General features: G+C 35.1%; 3 protein-coding genes across 5 annotated transcripts; all 3 read right to left on the bottom strand.

Annotated features, from left to right (window-relative positions):
- Positions 1 to 697: 697 nt before the first annotated feature.
- On the bottom strand, positions 698 to 6,587 carry LOC109863037. Of its 3 annotated transcripts, XM_020443228.1 has the most exons (15): positions 6,370 to 6,587; positions 6,015 to 6,289; positions 4,211 to 4,366; positions 3,936 to 4,147; positions 3,643 to 3,817; positions 3,355 to 3,564; positions 3,055 to 3,240; positions 2,738 to 2,973; positions 2,292 to 2,548; positions 2,077 to 2,197; positions 1,784 to 1,967; positions 1,569 to 1,653; positions 1,387 to 1,483; positions 995 to 1,276; positions 698 to 918 (listed from the first exon to the last, which is right to left on the bottom strand). In XM_020443228.1, exons 3-15 carry the CDS (start codon positions 4,353 to 4,355, stop codon positions 763 to 765), a joined length of 2,346 nt encoding a protein of 781 aa, XP_020298817.1. In that variant the 5' UTR covers positions 4,356 to 4,366; positions 6,015 to 6,289; positions 6,370 to 6,587; the 3' UTR covers positions 698 to 762. The 3 variants fall into 3 exon arrangements, with proteins under 3 accessions (XP_020298817.1, XP_020298807.1, XP_020298812.1); XM_020443218.1 differs by having other exon boundaries at positions 2,738 to 3,240; XM_020443223.1 differs by having other exon boundaries at positions 2,738 to 3,240; positions 6,015 to 6,587.
- Positions 6,588 to 7,025: 438 nt separating this feature from the next.
- On the bottom strand, positions 7,026 to 9,163 carry LOC109863658 (adenylate cyclase type 10-like). The gene is made up of 8 exons (XM_020444042.1): positions 9,049 to 9,163; positions 8,749 to 8,960; positions 8,415 to 8,586; positions 8,248 to 8,327; positions 7,905 to 8,041; positions 7,536 to 7,750; positions 7,368 to 7,471; positions 7,026 to 7,293 (listed from the first exon to the last, which is right to left on the bottom strand). Exons 1-8 carry the CDS (start codon positions 9,161 to 9,163, stop codon positions 7,165 to 7,167), a joined length of 1,164 nt encoding a protein of 387 aa, XP_020299631.1. The 3' UTR covers positions 7,026 to 7,164.
- A 2,106-nt stretch (positions 9,164 to 11,269) lies between these two features.
- Positions 11,270 to 16,963, bottom strand: LOC109863502 (protein hunchback-like). The gene is made up of 3 exons (XM_020443765.1): positions 16,742 to 16,963; positions 14,146 to 14,354; positions 11,270 to 14,038 (listed from the first exon to the last, which is right to left on the bottom strand). Exons 2-3 carry the CDS (start codon positions 14,343 to 14,345, stop codon positions 12,160 to 12,162), a joined length of 2,079 nt encoding a protein of 692 aa, XP_020299354.1. The 5' UTR covers positions 14,346 to 14,354; positions 16,742 to 16,963; the 3' UTR covers positions 11,270 to 12,159.
- Between the last annotated feature and the right edge of the window lie 3,632 nt (positions 16,964 to 20,595).

Here is a 20,595-nt window from a genome sequence, read left to right on the forward strand (position 1 = left end):
AACGTTTCGAAGAGAATCGATTGGATAGCAATGCAAAAAAATATTCGGCGTATAAAGGACGATTTTATTAGACGATTTGCCGCTAGATAATTAATCGATGTGGGAATCGAAGTGACACGAAAGAAAAAAAACAGAACGTGTAATATCAAAACTTTCAAATATATAATTTATGATTAAATCGCGACAAAAGATCGTGCATGCGAAATCGCATAGAAAATATTTAAGATAATTTTGTATGTTTTTGTATTCTCCCCTCATTCTTTTCTCTTTACTTTTTTCCCCTCTTTTTCTATTTCACTTTCTACTCATCTTACTTTCTCAAAATCATAAAAATCCTTGGCGTACTCGGCCAAAAATTCGGCTAAATAGTGCAATTGATTAAATCGTAATAATTAATCTCTCTGTCTCGTCGAGATGTGAGAGTCGGTCGCCGGAGACACTCGTATTTAAGCGTGATAATCGCATCGCGATTCTAGATTTATTATGCGCGGAGATTACATTGCGGAAAGAAAACAAGAATTTCGCCTATGACGATGCATCATGCGCGCAAAAGGGATCGTCTTGTTTATTTCTAGGACGTAAAATTGTAATATGCCTTTAATAAATAAATATTTCGCTACAATATCTATTTTTTCTTTTCTTAGTCTGAACGCAATTAATGTAATTGTGAATTGCTACGAATTTATACATATATAACACGTATAAAAACATAGCGATAACATTTATGCTGAATTAAAATTACGTCTTTCGTCGTGCAATCTGTTATATATGCGAATCAGGTGTCGGTAAAGGATAAAGAATAGTGGACCAAGTTTCGATGCTAAAAGTCCGAATGTGTTGCCAGGCCACAAAATCTGTCGATCCGGCGTACTCCAACCAGTACCGCGCCATGTTGTTGTAAACATTCTCTTTCCACGTCTGCGAGAGAGATTTATACAAAACTTCAAAATTAGAAGTTTAGTTGAGAATTATTTGCTGGTAAATTAAAAATTACCCTTGTATTCTGCATGATCCACGCCTGTATCAGTCTGTTTCCCTGAGAGGTCGCGAATTTCTGCGCTTTGCGCAAATAAAATCGCGTGCTCGATTTGCGACCCCGAAGAACATTCAGATACGCCAGCAACAAATATAAACGCGGCTTTATGATCAACGCGTGATTAGCGATATATTTTAGGAACTTAATTAGTTTGCGAATATCTTGCAACCGATCGTGCAGTTCATTAGAATGCTTCGTGTTGATGCAGCGCAGTAGTAACATCAAGTAGCACTCGAGTCCCTACGTGACGTTTACAAAGTCGATTAAAGCGTGACGTTGAAAAAATTACTAGAATTTTAATTTATATATGATAAATAAAAAACGCGCGCGGTGAAAATGTTATTTATTACCTTGATGCAACAAACGATTCTCGAAAAATCATGACAAGTGACATCCTTTATATATTCGTCCGCGCTGTACATAACCACGTGGAGAATCGTATATCCCCTACACATTGTCACACCATCTCTTAATTAGCAACTGAGATATAGTGTCTTATTTATCTTTAGTTGTATCGCGCGCGAATACTCACATTCTAAGTTGGTACATCCACAAGCACGTCAGTAAGCGATATAGACTTTGCGGGTCGCGCCACACGCAAGTTATCGATTTGTGAGCTACGTAAATCATTTTGTTTTCATTCAAGTGCATTTACATACATATACAGCATGTATAGACACACACATTTAAGAATTCATAAATAATTACTTATGAACTCTGAGAGTTTTGTGTAAATTGCATTTTTACCTAAAAACTCTTTGTAATAGTTGTAAGATTTCTCATAAGTTTCGAGTACTATTCCCGCGTCGAGTGTAAGTTCCAAAGAAAGTGCGTAATACCAGGTTTTGGCTGAAAGATCCACGTCGTCTTCGGCTAAAAAGTACAGCTCTCGCATCAAGTCGACGGCTTCGGTAATATGCTGAGTCCATAGCTAATTAAATCGTTGAGGAGAAAGAATTTTTGTTATGATGCAAAGTATATTTTCATTATACGGGATGCGTGCAAAAAGGATTTGTGAATAAATGAATTTTTAAAAATACCATTATTTGAATTAACGACGGCACAAAAGTCAATATCAACGCATTAAGATGCAGTGCTTCAGAAATTTTCCAGACTTTGATACCTATATCTATAGCTTCTTGCAATTTACCACTTAACGCTCTGCTCTCGTGTGTGAAAATTAAATTAATTTGACGTATACATTATTTGCCACTCTATCTTCCGTATAAGATTTTAGAAACATTTAATTGTATACCTGATTTGAAACATCATTAGATAGATATTAGCCATCATCGTTACTTCTTCGGGATTGTTCCACGTAGTTTTTGCGTCTATTACATTTACTAGCGGTCTCTCGATGTACCGTACTATCTCGAAATTTCTTGAATGAAGTAAAACTTGAACTGTCGCGAGATACACCTCGCCTTTCTCTAGGAAACTGCCGACACTTAAAAACGCGAGCTTGAAACTTCGCAAGACGAGCCACTGCGCCATCTTCCATCTATCTTCCGTCTAAAAAATATATAATTATGCAAAAAACTAAAATAAAAATAATAAATAACAAATTGTCACATTTTTATTGCATATATTTTTTTATTTAATACGAAACCGATACTTTATGGCAAGTTTTTCTTGTCTTTTTAAACACGAAATGTCTCTTACTAAAAAAAACTGGATATATTTAAAATCAAATCCACGTACTGCAAATACAATGGAAAGACGTCGCAAATATGACGCCAACTCCAAGTTCAATACAGCGGGTCGTCCTGTTACTTTAACCGGACGACAGAGAGTATGTTCTTCTGTACAATATAATCTGGATACTATGGTGTAGCAGACGGCTTTCAACATTTTAGGTCTCACATCCCGCAATTTTACCGCTGCTGTATAGTATTTCTCAGCCTGAGCGTAATTCCCCAACGCACTGTATGCGTCACCTGAATAACAGTTGGTTTTTCGCAAAACACTCGCAATTTGTAGAAGCAGATGATAAATAATCTGCAAATATTCGCGCAAACCAGTTAAAGCCAGTATAATTCCTTTCTTCGTGATGTGATCTTCCGCGTTGTCATTCGCTTTGCTTATTTCAACTCCATTTTTTTCGTCGGCAATCGAAAGCAGCTTAACAGCGTAAAGCGGTTGGGCAGTTTGAATCAGACCGGCGCTGTATTCCAGAATAATGTCGAGTATTTTATGAATTTCTCCTAAAGTAAATCGCATTATTTACAATAGCGTCAATTTACGGCATTTTCTTTACAACACAGAGCTGATATGTAAAACAAAACAATTTACATATCAGCACAATTGTATAACATTACCACTTTTTTCGATGTGGCGATACAACTCCCAAAAAAGAAAGGTGATGATACTGTCGCATTGACAATTACGGTAATCGATATAAGTAAAGTCCTCGAGATAGCTTGGATGAAAAGTTTCTTCCGTTATTTCCGGAGCAATACCGCTAGGACGTTTCCAAAACTTGGTCAACCCACGTTTCGATTTTTTCACATCTTTTTGACGTATTAAGTCTACAAAATAACATCTAACGATCGTATCCGAACTACATATCGAGATATACGAGTAAATATGAATTATTGATCACACACTTGTTTCGTCATCGTCAAGGGATGACGGCAGAATAGACATTCTGCGAACAGACACTTTTCTTGTCACTTTCGGAGCAGTTAATTTTCCTCTTGCAGGACGTATACTATGTTTTCTCTTTGATTCGTCATTTAGCGTAAGTTTTCTTTCTCTGCCATAAGTCACTGATTCTTTGGCCTATTTACAACAATATAACAAATATTCACCAATTTTTTCCATTGAGCATTTCATGACCAACAGAATCGATTATGAAACAGTTTTAATTATACGAGCATGTATGTTTTTTTTTTCTTACTTCCATAAGTACGTCTTTGATAGGAACTCTTAGAAAATTTGTGCTGCCGCAAGTATAACATTTTCGAGCGTCCTGGATATACAGCCTAGCCGCTCTCGCGTGATGCTCTCGCTTTTTCTCATCCGTTTGTATATCGTACATCACCTTGCGAAATGAACCGATTTTAAATTCCAATATGTTGCAATCGCCGAGTGTGTCGTTTTCGCCTCGTTCTAAACAAATATATAACAATGTAAAAACCACTTGGCAAACGAACAAAGAAAGAAATCACTAACGTGACTGGTGGCAGTAACAAGTTACTAAGTGATGCATATCGGAGAATGTTCTCCGCTTCTTATGTATGCAGAAAACGAGAGCTTTGCTTTCCTTGAAATCGCGTCGCTGCAGCGCGGCGCACTCCAATAGTCGTATTCGAATCATCTGGGAAATGGCTGAAAGACATTTTGTTTTTTACACGAAGTTTAATCCTATATAAAAAAGTCCATGTGATATCGAATGTGTCGTATACGTGGAGAAAATTAAAAACGTGAATAAAGTCACATGACAGGAAAGAGTAGAAAAACAACACGTGATTAAGGTAATGTGACTGTAATGTATATTATACATAACATAAAATAATATATATGATATAAATAATATATTAAATAATATATATTATACATATAATTTATTATATATTTATAATGTTATACTTTATATTATATATTATATATATTATATACATACTACCGTAAGGTCACTGACCTCGGTCGCGTGACCGCGGCGGGGTCACTGACCTCGGTCGCGTGACCGCGGCAGGGTCAATGACCTCGGCCGCGCGGCCTTGGCGGGGCACTGACCTCGGCCGCGCGGCCTTGGTGGGGGGAGGGGTCNGCACTGACCTCGGCCGCGCGGCCTTGGTGGGGGGAGGGGTCACTGACCGCGGGCGCGCGACCGCGGCGGGTCAATGACCTCGGTCGCGCGACTGCGGTGGAGTCACTGACCTCGGCCGCGCTACCGCGGCGGTGTTACTGACTTCGGTCACGTGATTACGGTATATATATATATATACACACATATATGCGTATGTGTGTGTATTATATATAGATATTATTACATATAATATATATAATATTCTCTTTTTTACTCTCCTTTTCCCTGTCAGGTGACTTTAGTCACGTGTTGTTTTTCCACTTCTCTCTCTCACTATTTTTTGAGTTTGATTTTCATGCGTTATTTCTGACATTTCTCATATGTGTATTATATGGTTTATAAGACGTATATACTATCTGTCATCGCGGTGACAGGTTGTGTTCACTGACAACACGTTAAATAAAAATAACAATAGCGCGCGCCTGTGTTGTGCTAGTAAAAAAAAAACGATAACATATTTCAGAAACAGTGCTCGCCTTTAGTGGTGTATGGCAAAATTGCGTTTGGCATTACATTTTGCAGCGCGTTTTGTTTAAACACTTGGCCTAGCGTAGCGGCGCAAGTGATAAAACTTTGCTCGTAAGGATTCATGCTGTCGAAGATCTCGATCATCAATTCTACACACGGAGAAAGTTCTCGATGAATTAAAGATTGAGCAAAACGTTAATGTCACATAATGTTTTTTTTTTTACAATAACAAGTAAAATGTAGAGAGGGTTAAAAACGTTATAAGATTTGCCTGTTATGTTACGATTTAGATTATTTTTGGAGATCTCGAAAAAATCTTCAGTTATAACACAAATGTCCACGTAATCCATTTGCGACCAAGATGGGGGCACAAATTCTTCCGGTGTCATATCGACCGGCAGTTTCGTTATTAACGAAGCGTTCGGAAAAACGAGATCGTAGCGTTTGACATCTTTAGGCAATATTTTCACGAAGTTCAAACCGTTATTCTGAAGAACTAACGTCAGAAATGTCTCGCACCATCTAATATTGCACTCTTTCCGGTATGTTTGTAAAACCCTAAACGCATTAAATAAATATTTAAATAATTTGTACACCAGTTAAATAACTGAAAACAGCTTTACGTAACGTTGCATCTAATCGTTGTCCTGTTAAATAAATTTCGAAGTTATCTCTCTGTACGAAATTAAACTAAACTACCTGTTCAACTTTCTGGATATCGCAAAAACGTTCAGATACTGACATGCGAGCGCCGGAAGCAGATCCATATCCAGATCGTTTATCGTACGTTTCATCAGCCTTTTGTCCTTGCCGATGTTCACCCCTACGTGAGACAACTCTTTCCAAGAGTTTTGCTTCGATATCGTCATTGCCATCACGACGTTATCGTGATCAAGAGCCGTTGACAAAAAGTGCCACGAAGTGTCGTCTATGTATTGAATATCGTCCAGCAAAATGCACACTTTTATTTTCAGCTAAATGATGAATTACAATTTTTATTAATAACCCGCGACAACGTTTATTCGATATGCAAAAATGAAAAACTCAATGCCACCTGCTTTAATATTATTTCGAAGATACTAATAGCTTTCGCGCGACGTTCCCGATCAGTATCCGAGCAATAAGTGTCGGAAAGCGAAAATCGAACTCTCATTAAACTATTGAGATAGCAAAAATCTTTTAAAGTGAGAACATCACCCAATGCAATGAGCAACACTTTTTCGCGGTCCTCGATCGTGTCGCAATCCTCGGCATCGAGTAACTGCACAATAAACGGAGTATTGAAATTAAAGCTATTTATTTTTTTTTACCGAAAACAGTAGGACGTAAAAATTGTAAATGCGCGACAGTATGCCTTGAGAATAATATGATATATAACTGCATACTCCTTGTCCGCATACGTCACGTGAAGAGAAAGCGTAATAGGTATTATCTGTCTGTTAAGAACGTTGCTAACGAAAGCGTCCAAAAGTCTCGATTTTCCTGACCTCTCGCCACCCTGTAAACGGACAATCCGTCGATTTTATAACGTCAAAAATATTGTGTAACAGTAGTACTACAATTTCTTATTTCGAAAAAAAATCATTTAAATCACACCTCGATCACCAATCCCGCGTAAGTCCGACCCGCAACTCCGATTTCGTCCAAAATGTCATCGAAACACGCCACTTCGTTCGTTCTGCCCAAAATGGGATAGCAATAGTCCAAAGATGAGGTCGCATCCAAATCTTTCCTTATTCTGTACAAACAGTATGTTACTTAATTGCAAAACTATTTTTTAAATTGAAATTCAATAAAATAATTTCATCGTAATTAATCAAATTTGTCCGGATGAATATTGTACAATTTCTCACAACGTATCGCCCATATATTCGTAGACATGGCATTTCTCCTTTTTCCCTAACGTTCTGATACCGCGAGAACGAAATTTGTCCTTGCTCAAGCGACTGTTCATTACGGTATTGTAGTCGCACGAAACCTACAAAAAAGTATAATAATTCAAGTAAAAAAAAAGTCAGCGTTTTTTAATAATACAATCGGCTGTTCGATCACCTTGTTGTACGAAATGTCCATTATGTGTACAGCTTTGTTAATGGGCGGCCCGACGATGGCGTAGGTCTTTCTAGCGTGTCCGATCACGCCGCAGTAAGCCATTCCTGAAAGTACATTTATAACGTAAATACGGACTCGTAAATGCATGACTTGTTTTTTGTACAAGACCTGTCGAAACGCCGATGAATGTAGCTCGAATATCATCAATGTCTCTCATTTTTTGCAGTATTTGCATCGCGCATGTAATTCCGTTTTTGCAACTATCCCCGTGTTTAAATTCAATCTCGTCGTAATATTCACGTAATCCGAATACAATGCAAAAAAAGATGTTTCTCTCGTACAGATTTGCCATGTTAATACAACCCGCGTATTGCGTAACTATGCTAAACAAATGGTGCGACAAATTTATTTTCTTTTCTTGTTGAGAAATGTATATAAAAAAAGTTATGTTCCGTCTTTGACGTGTAAATATTGTCAAGTTTAACAAAATTAAAAAACGGTTTTTTTAATTTTTCACAAGTCAGCATTTACAAATACCTGAGCAAAAGAAGAAAGCACTTATCAACCAAATGTATTAGTTCGTTGATTGACAGTCGCTTGGGAATAATATCGACGGATACTACAGTGAGTCGTCTCAATTCCGCTAAAAATTTCAGCGGTTTACCCTTTTCAATCTGTACGAAAAGCATTGATAGAGTGTACTTATATCATTTGAAAAAGTTCAACTGCGTATTCTTTTTTTTTTTTACATTAATACTTTTACGCTAACACAAGTTTGCGATAATTTTTTATAATCAAGTGGGAAATTATTTTTACAACAATAAAAAAAAAGACTTTAAACACCGTGTTTAGAATTATGAGCTAAGTATAATAGCGATACCTGATGGAGTACCGGCTTTATCGAATAGCTTCGTAAATGTAAGTCAAAATACGAGTCTACTGCAATTATCCTGGTGATTGCTGGTGAAAAAAAAAACGCCTTTCTTTATATTTATTTATGTATAAATTTGAGAGAATGCAACGTGAAATGATATTTGCATATTTTACCCGTAGGAACTTCTTCTTCTTCATCATCTTCCTCTTCTTCTTCTTCTTTTTCTTCCTCGTGTTCGTGTTCAATTATTTTCGTAGTCGGACCACCGGGTAACGAAAATCTCACGGTGACTGATTCGGGTATATCGGGTAGGGTTATGTCTATCTTTTCTTTGATTCTGAGTACCTGGAAAAATAGAAAACCCCGTTTTTTTTTATTTGCGCGTCAAATATTAATTGCTCATGGAGCACATTAACTCGCTAATTAATCAAGGCAGTTACTTTAAATGTTTCTAGAATAAAAAAAAAGAGCAGGAAAAATCTCGTTATTTTTTATAAAATCATATACCTTGACGTTATATGCGTCTTTGATGACATAATCGTATTGACTTGGCGTACAATGCTGCCACGCGCTCAATGATATTAACAAATCGTGTGGCGAAGAAATTTTTTTGCCATGCTTTAACTCCTCGATTGCCGTACCAAAAATCACAAAATGTCGAGCTTTGTCATCGCCAATCACCGAGAATGTTACATCCCCAACCGCAATTATTATGTTTACTATTAAGAAATTTGTGTCGATAAAAAACAAAGATAATTTAAATAAAATTTATTTAATAACTTGAAAAATAAAGTCTATTACAAATACCTTTATAAGTTTCGCCATTTTTGAAGGATGCAATATTTTTTTGCAGTTTCAGCGCATTTGCAATTACACCTTGCATTTTATGAAATATAAGTTCGTCCTCGCTTATCTTCCACATTGCGAGAATTCCCTCGGCTGTATTTTTAATATTTTATATATTTTTAATTAGTAAAGAAAATCTTCGTATGCGGAATTATTATTTTTTGTTTTTACCTATTGCTCGAAAGTTTATTAATTTTTAAACAACTTCTAAAGTCAGAACAGTCATTCTAAAGCACAATTCTCTATGTCTCGTCATAATACAAATACTCTTACCAGAAAATTTCAGTAAATCTCCTTTAGTGGTGTATATTGCGTGGGACATGGTGTGGATGTAATTATATAACATTTTAGTTAAGACCAGACTGCCACCGTTTTTATCGTAACTGTACTTTTTAAACAACATTGCAAAGCTCGCTGTTACATTAATTATACACAAGTTTACAAGAGCTATAGCTTCGTCCGTCTCATAACAAAGAGACTTTTAATTTAAATCGCTATTATAAAAATTACACTAACTGACTTGATATGTTCAGAAGCATTAAAACAGCCGGATAGGTTTGAAAACTTTTTGCCGACAGATCTCCCGCATATACTATCTGATCAGGAACAAAAGTTGCCATGTAATGAATCTGTTTATCCAATGTGCGCGTGTTCATTGCCTGAAAGTAAATTGAAAAATTGCTTCGATCGTAAAGCAAAATTCGTATTATTTATGCGTAAATGTCTTTACTTAAAAAAAGTATATCTTACGATTGTAAATAATTCAGATCTAACCTTTTGTAACGTCACGCTTTCTTTCGTAATAGTTGGACCGAACAAATCCGGCAACCAAGCCGGTCGAGTGCGCACCGAATTAGATATCATTGCTCAATTCGTTTAAAAAAAAAAAATATCACATACATGTAACTATTGCAATAAAGACAATATTACTATTCTCTTTTTCTTTATACGACTCTTCATTGAAGAAAGGTTCAAATCTGTTTTCTTTTACGCAGTCGCGAAAGTTTTCAATTTACTTCCAAACGATATTCAGGTTGAAAAATTTATTTTTTCTCATTTCGTTTAGCTGAAATATCCGTTGGTCTACTCTTCCGTAAAGTTTACTTATTATTATTATTATATTTTTGCAAAAAATTGTCGCAACTTTGTATAACAAAAAGATATTAATAAATCAGAGTATAGAAAATTATATACAAGTAGATTAGATTATATGTGTAAGTTTTAGAGAGAGATTCAGATTACAAGATTATTTAATATGTTTAGTAATTCAAACATTTGATCAATAAGAATAAGAAAGAGAGTAAAAAGAATGTATGGGTAGTTTATAAAATAAACACACTCTGTAATATATGTGACACAGTATATATGAAATATATCTTTGGATACACACAATTCAAATACAAGATATAAGACAAATATCTGAAACTTTTTAGGAACTTTTTATGTGTTATATCTAATCCTTTATGTGCAATGTATATGTCGTAGAAATCGTATAATGGTTTTTTAATTATCAAAATAACTTTTCATTAAATGTATGTGTACTAGTTACGGTCATATTGAAACGTCACAGTTTAAAACGAGAAAAGAAATATGAATTTTTGTTATGCAAATTACATCAGAATAAACTAGTTTTTTTTTTTTTTCAAATGTCATCCGTCGACGGCACAGATTGATTTCAAATATACGCTGAAAACTCCATCTTTTCGCTCTTTATAGATTAATAAATATCTGTAAATTTCGGTCAAATACATACGTAGATTGAAGCATTTATTAATGCAAAATAACAAAGAAAGAAGTTTTCGGCGCATGACAAAAGTTCATATCAAATTATAAGATATTTCTCGCTTCTCTAACGTCATAATTCAATATGGCTGTAACAAAAAACAATATTCGAAAACCTTAATTTTATTTATATATAAACGCAAAATTCAAAACGTACTTATCTGTTTTTAAAACGAAACTGAAACATAAATTCTTGATTACTGACACTTTTATGATATTCTTATAATCTATTATGCATCCTCTTTATATATGTACATATCTATGTGTATTACGTTAATGTAATTTATGTTATATAGATAATTATTATTATATATAGTGCAATATAATACATATATATAAGTAAATTATATAACACATTATAGTAACATAATACACATGTATAGACATATGTGTGACACACGTATCATATATATTATATTTTGATTTGAAATGTCAATTATATATATGTGTATATATATATATGTATTTGCAGTAATTCAGCGATTAGCATAAATATGTCGTGGTAATCTTTTCACAACCGTTTCAACGTAAACTTAAATTGCTATTATTTATTAAAGTCTTCTTATTCTATATATTGTTCACAGAACAAGATAAAGCATAAAAATTCTCGATTCAGAAAAATACGATAATTATCTATAATTATCTTAATTTATAATTATCCAATGAAAAATATATAGAAAGATGACAGAAAGAGCAACAAAACAAAAAGCTTTCAATTTTCACTTGTTAAGTTAAGCCAGAAACTGAAATCATTTATTACACACAATGCTCGAAATAATCTACAATAATAATTATTGAAGCTCGCACACCTGGCTCGTTTTGTTGAACTGAGCAAGTGATATTCGCTTCTGCAATTATTTTTTTAAGTAGAACTTCGCGCGTGACAAACAAATAGACGCGTGAACTTCAAACTTGAGTGGATTATGTTGAGCATTAAACTAAATATCAATAAATATAAAATTAATTAATTTACATTATTTTATTTATGAAATTGATGAATACTGACTACGTCACCTATCCGTTATAATTACATCCGACATAAGTACACATCATAATAGATATTGTTTTCTTTGGTCTATTTTAAGTCTTTGATTTAGTAACATTCTGTAAACATATTTTGACATTTTATGCATCAATGAGGTTTTTGACGAGAAAAACCTTATTACGAATGTCGAATTTGTGTCGAACACAATGTATATATATATATGTGTGTGTGTGCGTGTATAACATGTGTATATATATATTAATTTGTCTTGTATATGACTAGAAAGAAAATAAATACAAATCTCATCAATGCGGCCTACTGCCAATATGTTTGAAAAAACATACAAAATTAAGATATTCCTCACGACATTTATGGCACTGTAACGGATTCGTTTTATCATGATAGCCCATGTGTTCGTCGTACATGATCGAATTACGAAATGTGAGCTCGCAATAATTGCACATGTATGTCTGTGAGTATAAAGTTTTACAACTTTTCGTCGCATTTTCGGGAACATTAATTACGTTAGCGGAATTGTCGTTCGTGATATTCCTTGATCCCATTTCCGGGTGTTCGTTAATTTTAATTACGTCCCTTGTGCTTATTGTGCAATCCTCCTGGTTTTTCTTCTCGAGCGCACTGGTCATCGGGAATACGGGAATTTCCGCTTCGTACGACCGTGTACGTTTTTGTTTAACACTTTTGTTTAGTTCCTCCATCTCCTCCGATTCCGTCCTCTTTCGTGTATCCTTCCGTGTCTTAACGTTAGTGAGTAAGCTCGTAACTACTGGTCGAGTTTGCAACTGAGTTGATTCGTCCCAAATCGTCTTACGTACGCTGAGATTGTATGGCTCGTCTACGTCTTTCGTATGTGTATTAAAATCTATGAGATCTACTTGTCTATTTATATCGTCTACACATTTATCATCCGGTACTTCTTCCGGAGATTTTGGCATTATCGAGTATATCTCGGCAATGTGTTCGTTGTCGAAGCTGTCGGTTTTGTTGTCAGACTTATTAGTCGAAATTTCCTGATTGCATTCCGACGAATATCCCGTAACCGTGGCGTTCTTCATATTACTACGCAACAGAATCTGCGCTTTGTCCAAAAATTTTGATATCATCGAACATTTCTCGACGTCCCTTTCGGCGACATCTCTTTCAACGACATCTCTTTTGTCAAAGCTATCGGCATCCTTGCTAGAATCGTTCGCGATATCCCGAACGGATCCCGACGAATATCCGGTATTTATGATATTTCCGCTATTGTACAATAGCGCATAAAATCTGGAATTAAGTGGTGTTAATTCCGAATAATGTTTGTAAAATTCTAATAAATTAGACGTGGGAATTGGGGTATCGACCCATCTCGTCATAATCTCATCAGGTGTGCCGCACTGACTCGCACACGAACTGCTCGTGTCAGTTAGTTGACTATTTGTCGTGGCTTTGTAATCCGACAAAGAATTACTGTCATCCAACGTCTTGGCTGTTCTACTTGGTGTTTTGACATCTTTTTTTTGTCGGGGTCCGCGTTTTCTGCTATTGATGTCGATGATTATGTCCGGATTCGGCGTGCCATCCATATTCAACACGACTTGGGGCACGTGATTCGTCGACTCGAGGTGCTTCTTCAACGAGCTCTTGTGTCTCGTCTTGTACTCGCACGTATCGCAACGATATTGATAGAACTGCAGATGCACTTTCTCGTGACTCGCAAGCATAGACTTGCTTATGCATCTGTACTTGCAATTGCTGTTCTTCTCCTCGTCTCTGTACGAGCACTTGAAAGGTCTGTACGTCTCGTGAGCACTAAACCAATGAAATAGCAAATGATGATTGTGCTGCGCGACGAAGGAGCATTTTATGCAAACAAAGCCTTCGGGAAGATGCGTACGCAGATGCGCGTAATATTCCTGAGTACCTTTCGCTGTTTGGATATCGCAAAACATGCATTTTTTCATTTCCACATGCGCTTCTTTTTTCCGTTCAGTTTTCTTACCGCTTTGTTTTCGATTCTTCGTGAGATCTTTCGTCTCGTTTCCGGCCTCGTCCTCCGAAGACGAAGCCGACATCTCGTCGGAAATGCTGTGATTTACCAGTTGCAGCATCACGGTTATATAATCGAACTGATTATATTGCGACGGACAACCTTCGTGAGCCATGTGATGTAGAAACTGTTTTCTGAAATGTATAATTTTTGAAAACTGCTAACTTTTCTCGAACACATCGCTCTGAGTAACTTTATTCTGCGCAGAATTTATTGTGCTGTAAATTTGCATAGTACATACCTTTTCGCCGTAACAAAGCTACATACTGGACATCTCAGAATTCCTGGTTCCAGAGGAATGTGCTTCGTTGTCGGTATTGTTCTTAACTTAGTAGCTGCGATGACACAAGTCATCTGGTCCTTAATACTCATACTTGTATCTACGGTGAACGTGGACATACTCGTATTTGTATCCACGGAGGACATAGGCATCGACAACATATTATTTTTCTATAAAAATATCAAAATATGAAGAAGTTAGTTTGAAAAATTGGTGAAAAGCCCTTCTCGTAATTAAAACTCTTTTTTGTACAATACATATTATACACAAAGGGTGAGAATAAAAATATTTTTCTAATTTATATCAATAATAATAATGTAAAGTTTGAATTTGTTTGAACATTTTTTTTCTCTATGAAAATCGTGCAACAACTTTTCACAAAAGTTTAGAACAAATAGCTTTGAGAAATAATATTCTTTTGAAGGACAAAATAATCCTTAAAGATTTGAAATGCAAAGTAGGGAAATGTGCGCCAGTCGGGAAGTTCTTTTCATAGAATAAAAAGAAACCATACCTGTGAATTTTTTTGGAGATCTTGTGAATCCATAATAGATGATGTATTAAATGCAATATATAAATGAATATATATGTAATTTTTCAAACAGCAAATATATATTTATGAAAGATTTGTCTTCAACTTGAAACTTTTTTGTAGTATATTTTGTAATTTATATAACAAATAAAGAGCAGATCAAAGAGAAATTTAAAAATCTCGAATACTAGATGCTACTTGTAATGTTATCTAAGAATATCTTTACATTGATATTTACCTTCTTATTGGCTTCTTTATATTTATTTCAAAGTTTTTACATATTTTTACACTTATTTTACTTTTTCGATAGTTCGAATTATATCGCACATGTGTTGTTAAATTATTACTGCAATGCTCTTTCTCTCTCACTCTCTCTCACTCTCTCTCTCTCTCTCTCTCTCTCTCTNCTTTTTCTCTCTCTCTCTCTCTCTCTCTCTCTTTCTCTTTTTCTCTCTCTCTCTCTCTCTCTCTCTCTCTCTCTCTTTCTCTTTTTCTCTCTCTCTCTCTCTCTCTCTCTCTCTTTCTGTCTTTCTTTGTTGATAATAATTATTAATCTAATATATAAATCAATATTATTTTTACAAGATATTCTTTTTCTTTCTTTTTTTCTTTTTATATCTCTTCTTTTCTTTATTTCTCTCGACACATGAATAAATAAAACAGCAAGACATTCATCTTTTTACTGTACAAATAAAGCATCATAAATAAGTTGTTCGACAGACTTTTTGGATATAAATTCTACGTTGTGAAGACAATTTACCTTTTACAGGTCGAATTCGATTCGAAAAAAATTAGTTCAATTCTCGCCGCACGCCTAGGGTCTTTATATACTTTTCCGAGTAATTTGTCTATGTTCAGGAGATACAAGTATTTAAAAAGTATATAAAAATGTGAAAGTATTCGAAACATACACACATATACGTCGAAGTATTTGACAAGTCTTTGAATATCGTTCCTTTTCGGAAGCAATGTCGCGAATCCTTGATTTTAACGACGAGAGTGATAGTTGCGAAAACTATTGATAATAATACATATTCATTTTTTACGACAATATTTTAACGTCTTCCGCAACCAATACCTACATGTATATAAAAAATTTTGCGGCTATCGCAATAATGAAGGTTAAATGAAGATTTAGCTTTACAACCTATATATAGATACACCGCATGATTTTTGTTGGTGATTGGAAATAATATTTTATCTTGTTGATTAATGTGATAATTATTTAAAAACCAAAACGTCGCATTTTTGTCAAACGCAAAACATAAAAACACATTTTTCGAATTGAATAATCGTATAATAGTTCAACAAACGTTTTATCGAAAATATTTGTATATGAAGATCTTGATGATTTTATTTTTGCTGTTACTGATAATAATTTTATTTTCCTACTCTCAAATTCCGAACAGCACGATCTTCTAGTAAAGGTCAAAACAATTTCCAAATTCCACAAGCGAGACATACGTCAAGATCATAACAATAAATAGAAAAACATACGACAAAGTAAGATATACTGTGGAAATTCAATTGGCAAATGATAGAGCCACAAATGCGAGCCATAAAAAGGTAGAAAAGTTGTCGATTTCGTAATAATGATACGAGATATGTGTATACATAAAAAGAATTTATCTATATGATAGAAAAGAAATTAAACAAAAAAAAGAAATGAAAATCGCAACATTTTCCTTTTATGTGTGAAGTACATTATCGACAATTGAGACTTACGTGAAAATTATTACTTGGCGCAAATTACAACCGAATCATTTGAAGAGATTTGTGAAAGACGATCAATTTTTTTTGCTGACTCTTCGTATTCAAAATGACTAGAACAGTGTTGTTCGACATCTCGTGAGCAAATTGAAATCAATTTGATCGATCGAATCGCAAATGTGAAGCTTGATATTCGCAACTTGAGTCGACCGTTATTGTTGATTTGACAATGACAAACGTAATAAACAATTGTCACGTTAAGCCGTCAGTAATAAACTCGCAGTTTTTTTTATTACAATCAAAATTATATCTTACGTTTTTTTCTTCTGTACGCTGGAGGATTGAAAGTCAAAAATTCTCTTTCTTTTTGTTTTTCTCAAAAGAAAATATATACACAATGTCCTTCTTCTCATAGACACGATTTGGTTAAAACAACGACACTCTACCAGGAGTATACAACCGAGCGAACAAACACATGTTGACGCGACAAGTCTATGTGATAGACTGTTAGCGAATTCAAAATTTCACCACGGTAGAGCTGCTTGTAAATGACACAACATATAGAAAGAGAGAAAGAGAAAGAAAAAGAAAGAGTACACTCTCCCTACTACTAGCTTACTTTGACTTGATGGTTACTTATCCAGAGCGACAGAACGCCATACGTACCGAGGTGGAGGTGTAGCTTATAGGGAAGTTACCCTCTCTTCCTGATGCAGTTGTCCAATCGGGATTCGGTCGTTCCCACTATGTCTCGCATTTTTCGACCCTTGCTTTTGCACTGATCGTGATTGTTAATACTACAATTTTCACTTACTAAAAAATAGGTGATTCATGAATCTCTTTTTTACGCTTTTGCCATAAAAAATGAACCGTTATTGTCCAGTTGTTTTTATCAAAAATAGGTCACTTTTACATGTCTCGTAATCTACGATGAAACCTTTAACGAAACCTTTATTTTTTTTACACACTTTTTTTAAGTGGCTGCTTCCAAATAGTTTTCGTTAGCAATTACTTTTGAATATTTGAACGTTTTTGACGAAAGCGAGATAAAAAAAGGAAAAGACGTCGAAAAAACATGGTATAAGAAATTTCTGTTTTTTTGTATAATGTTAGATTTTCTCCAGATTCTAGCACTATTTGTCATATACTTTTTCTATTAAAGTGTCTTGAAAAGTCAAATTATTAGAAGATTTCTTTTTTTTTTTTTTTCCTATAATTCCATGGATTCTTTTTTCGGCGAGCACAGTCTGCTTTTTCTCCATCGTAGACAGCTTCCACCCTTTCCCTAATATACTGAAAAAAGAAAGCAGAAAATGTGTTAGTACACGTTCTAGCGAACTTAGAATATCTCTGAAAACAAGAACGCAATAATTTGTCGGATAAATATAACTTCAATAAATCCGATCTGTTTGGTTTAATCCGACACTTATGATTATTTTTTTATCTCAGTACTCGTCGCACTCATTTTGTTATTATTATTTATTTTTATCATTTTTTTTTATATTTGTGTATCACATTTTGTATTACAAAATTTTGTGATTCGGTTTTGTCGCTGCAAATATTTATTTTAAATTTATTTCGTTTTTTCATCGTGAAATCGAAAATATTCGCAGTTCGCGATGGTTGACGAGAACGTTGTGCGACGAAAAATTTGGCTGAATCTATAGAAACCGAGGCGGTGATATTGTTGGGGTTCCGCCGCCACCTCAGCAGCCCTTCGTCGCGCAGGCTGCACGGGGGCAAATGGCGCCCTTCTCTAAGGACAAACAACTGACAGCTGACCCACGCTTGTGTAGGGTTGACCCATACTTATGGTTCATCTGCTAACACTCCAGCCTCAGCGGCCAGCAGCGCACGCTTTTTTCTACACCCGGAATTTTTACCGTGGACCAATGAATCCTGTGCTGAATTGGATCGGACTTCGGGCATCAAACAGGCGTTGTGTATATTTCAGTTCTGACCACTATAACAACAGCTCGTTATGGGCTGGAAAAAGTGCGACGCTAAAAGATTCATCATTCGATGCTGAACGTTTATTTATATAGAAATATTTGCAATTTCTATTTTGTTAAAAAAAAAAAAACAACCGTAAACCAAGAATGTATTGTAATATTATTTTAAATTGCTTTAAATTTAAAAAACAAATTTTTATTTATAACTAGCAGTAAATGTTACAATTTTACATACACATGACACGTCCACTATGACATAGTGTAATATTGAATTTTTTGAATTGAATTGTCATTCCGTATTTTTTAGACTGTGTGACTAATCTCAAATATAACAAAGAACTTGTATTGAAAGAAAAAGGTAAAATTTCCGGAGTGTGTCAAAGCATTAAAAACATTTTCTCGATATTTACATAAGAAAGGTAAAAAGAAAAACGAGTTTAAGGTGTTCGCTGAGTGACGATATTGTGGTCAGTCGCTGGCTCGAGTTTCGCGGCTTTGAAATAGATTTTTGTCTCCCCCCTTTCACTCTTCGCTTATTCCTGCCGGCTTACTCAGCATCTATGGAAGTTTGCGGATCGAAGAGCTCTCGATCGGAGAGCACTGGTCGGGACGACTGTGTTCTCTGTCCTTTTACCCACAATTCCTACGACCCTATCGCCTTTTGCAGCCGTCGATTCTTCTTCTCGTCTCTCCGTAGTTACTCGTCTGTAGCTTTTTATCCTTCGTGTGGAAAAGGATAGTCTGATCTTCATTCACTTTCTGTTTCTTTCTTATCTTGTTTTTAGTATGTTCGCACACGTGGCACGAATCATCTCATGTAATAAACGACACTTAGCGAATTATTAGAATGTAGACGAAATGGGTAAAGGAAGTCCGTAAAATGCTGAAAAAAAGAAGAGAAAAAGAAGAGAGTAGGATCGTCAAAAGACGCATTCGACAGACTTGCAAATATTTCTATACGAAATAATTGTGCTTAAGTCAATAATAATAATTTGTGTTAACAATGATGATAATAATAATAATAGTATTCACACTCGTTCGCGATGTAAAACATGAATTTTTTATTTCTTTTTTTTTGCGCTGTCAATTATTCACTCTTATCATTTTCGAAATCAATTAAGTGGCTTAATCATTTCGATTTATTCACATAAAAATAACTATAAAAAATATCTAATCGCTTTATTATCAAAGAATTAGATTTGTACTTTTACAAACATACATCTTGATTTTTTAAATTTACATCTAATTAGAAATATATATTAGTTTTGTAATTTACTTCTAATTTTTCAAAAATATTGATTCTTCAATATTAATTTTTAATGATTATTAAATTTTTATTTTAATATTTGTAATTGCGTTAATCTAAAAAAAAGAGTTTTACACACAAATATATATTTTATCTAGAAAATTGTTCTTGCGTATTGTAACAACGTCGATATCAATGTCCACCTACTGCCAAAGCGCAACGGCACAAAATTGAATTTGACTCGTGTTCCACGTTACGATTCGCGTATTTTGCTTCACGCGTTTCACTCTTCTATGTGAAAACGGTTGCGACTACCACCGCTGGCTCATGATAAATAAGAAGCATTGGGGTCGCATTGCCACAAGAGAGGTCAGCTGTTGAACAATATCGGGTGCACGACCTTTTCACCCCTGGGGGTTAATATGCGGATGGCTAAACACCGGCAACCGGACAATGCGAGATTTATAGATCGACATGTACGCGACCATTGTCCACTTTCGATCTCAATAGTTGTCGAAGGCGAGATTTTCTCTCGAAAGCCGATCGGCAGCCGTTCCAAATTTGCGCGACGATTGCGAGCGGTACGTTCTGATGAAAAATTGGGGAAAATCGCGTTTTCGACCCTAGAAAATTTCATCGTCCATTCTCTCTGCCTTGGTCACCCGCTCTCTCTCTTCTCCCCTTTTCAGGAAGCATGGCGTTGCTTCTATGAAACGTACGCGACGTAATAATCCCCCACGGGGGGTCAATAATAAGATCGATCTCTCGGCATATATCTGCTTTGTTCATCTGCTTCGATCTCTGTTCTATTGTTTATTATGTTTAAAATCGTTTACTTACATACAATTTTCTGTTTCTTCTTTAATTTGATCCGTAGAAATCACTCGCACAAGACGTGTATTTAAGTTTTTTTTTTTAGAAAGTAAATTCGTAATTTTTTGTCATTATAAGAGCGATTTTGGTGTCTCTCG

The sequence above is a fragment of the Pseudomyrmex gracilis genome, unplaced genomic scaffold (assembly GCF_002006095.1).
Source record: "Pseudomyrmex gracilis isolate BER0280 unplaced genomic scaffold, ASM200609v1 scaffold_11, whole genome shotgun sequence".
NCBI lineage: Eukaryota > Metazoa > Arthropoda > Insecta > Hymenoptera > Formicidae > Pseudomyrmex > Pseudomyrmex gracilis.

What these genes read in the sequence shown, in the direction of transcription:
- LOC109863037 (XM_020443218.1), bottom strand. Translation starts at nt 4,355, where the DNA reads ATGATTCGAATACGACTATTGGAGTGCGCCGCGCTGCAGCGACGCGAT. An exon ending in TCAAAGACGTACTTATGGAA is followed by an intron (nt 3,818 to 3,935) that starts GTAAGAAAAAAA and finishes TGTTGTAAATAG; the next exon opens with GCCAAAGAATCAGTGACTTA. An exon ending in GGATCATGCAGAATACAAGG is followed by an intron (nt 919 to 994) that starts GTAATTTTTAAT and finishes TCTCTCTCGCAG; the next exon opens with ACGTGGAAAGAGAATGTTTA.
- LOC109863658 (XM_020444042.1), bottom strand. Translation starts at nt 9,163, where the DNA reads ATGTGGAAGATAAGCGAGGACGAACTTATATTTCATAAAATGCAAGGT. An exon ending in AAATGGCGAAACTTATAAAG is followed by an intron (nt 8,961 to 9,048) that starts GTATTTGTAATA and finishes ATTTCTTAATAG; the next exon opens with TAAACATAATAATTGCGGTT. An exon ending in TGGACATTTCGTACAACAAG is followed by an intron (nt 7,294 to 7,367) that starts GTGATCGAACAG and finishes ACTTTTTTGTAG; the next exon opens with GTTTCGTGCGACTACAATAC.
- LOC109863502 (XM_020443765.1), bottom strand. Translation starts at nt 14,345, where the DNA reads ATGTTGTCGATGCCTATGTCCTCCGTGGATACAAATACGAGTATGTCC. An exon ending in AGCTTTGTTACGGCGAAAAG is followed by an intron (nt 14,039 to 14,145) that starts GTATGTACTATG and finishes TATACATTTCAG; the next exon opens with AAAACAGTTTCTACATCACA.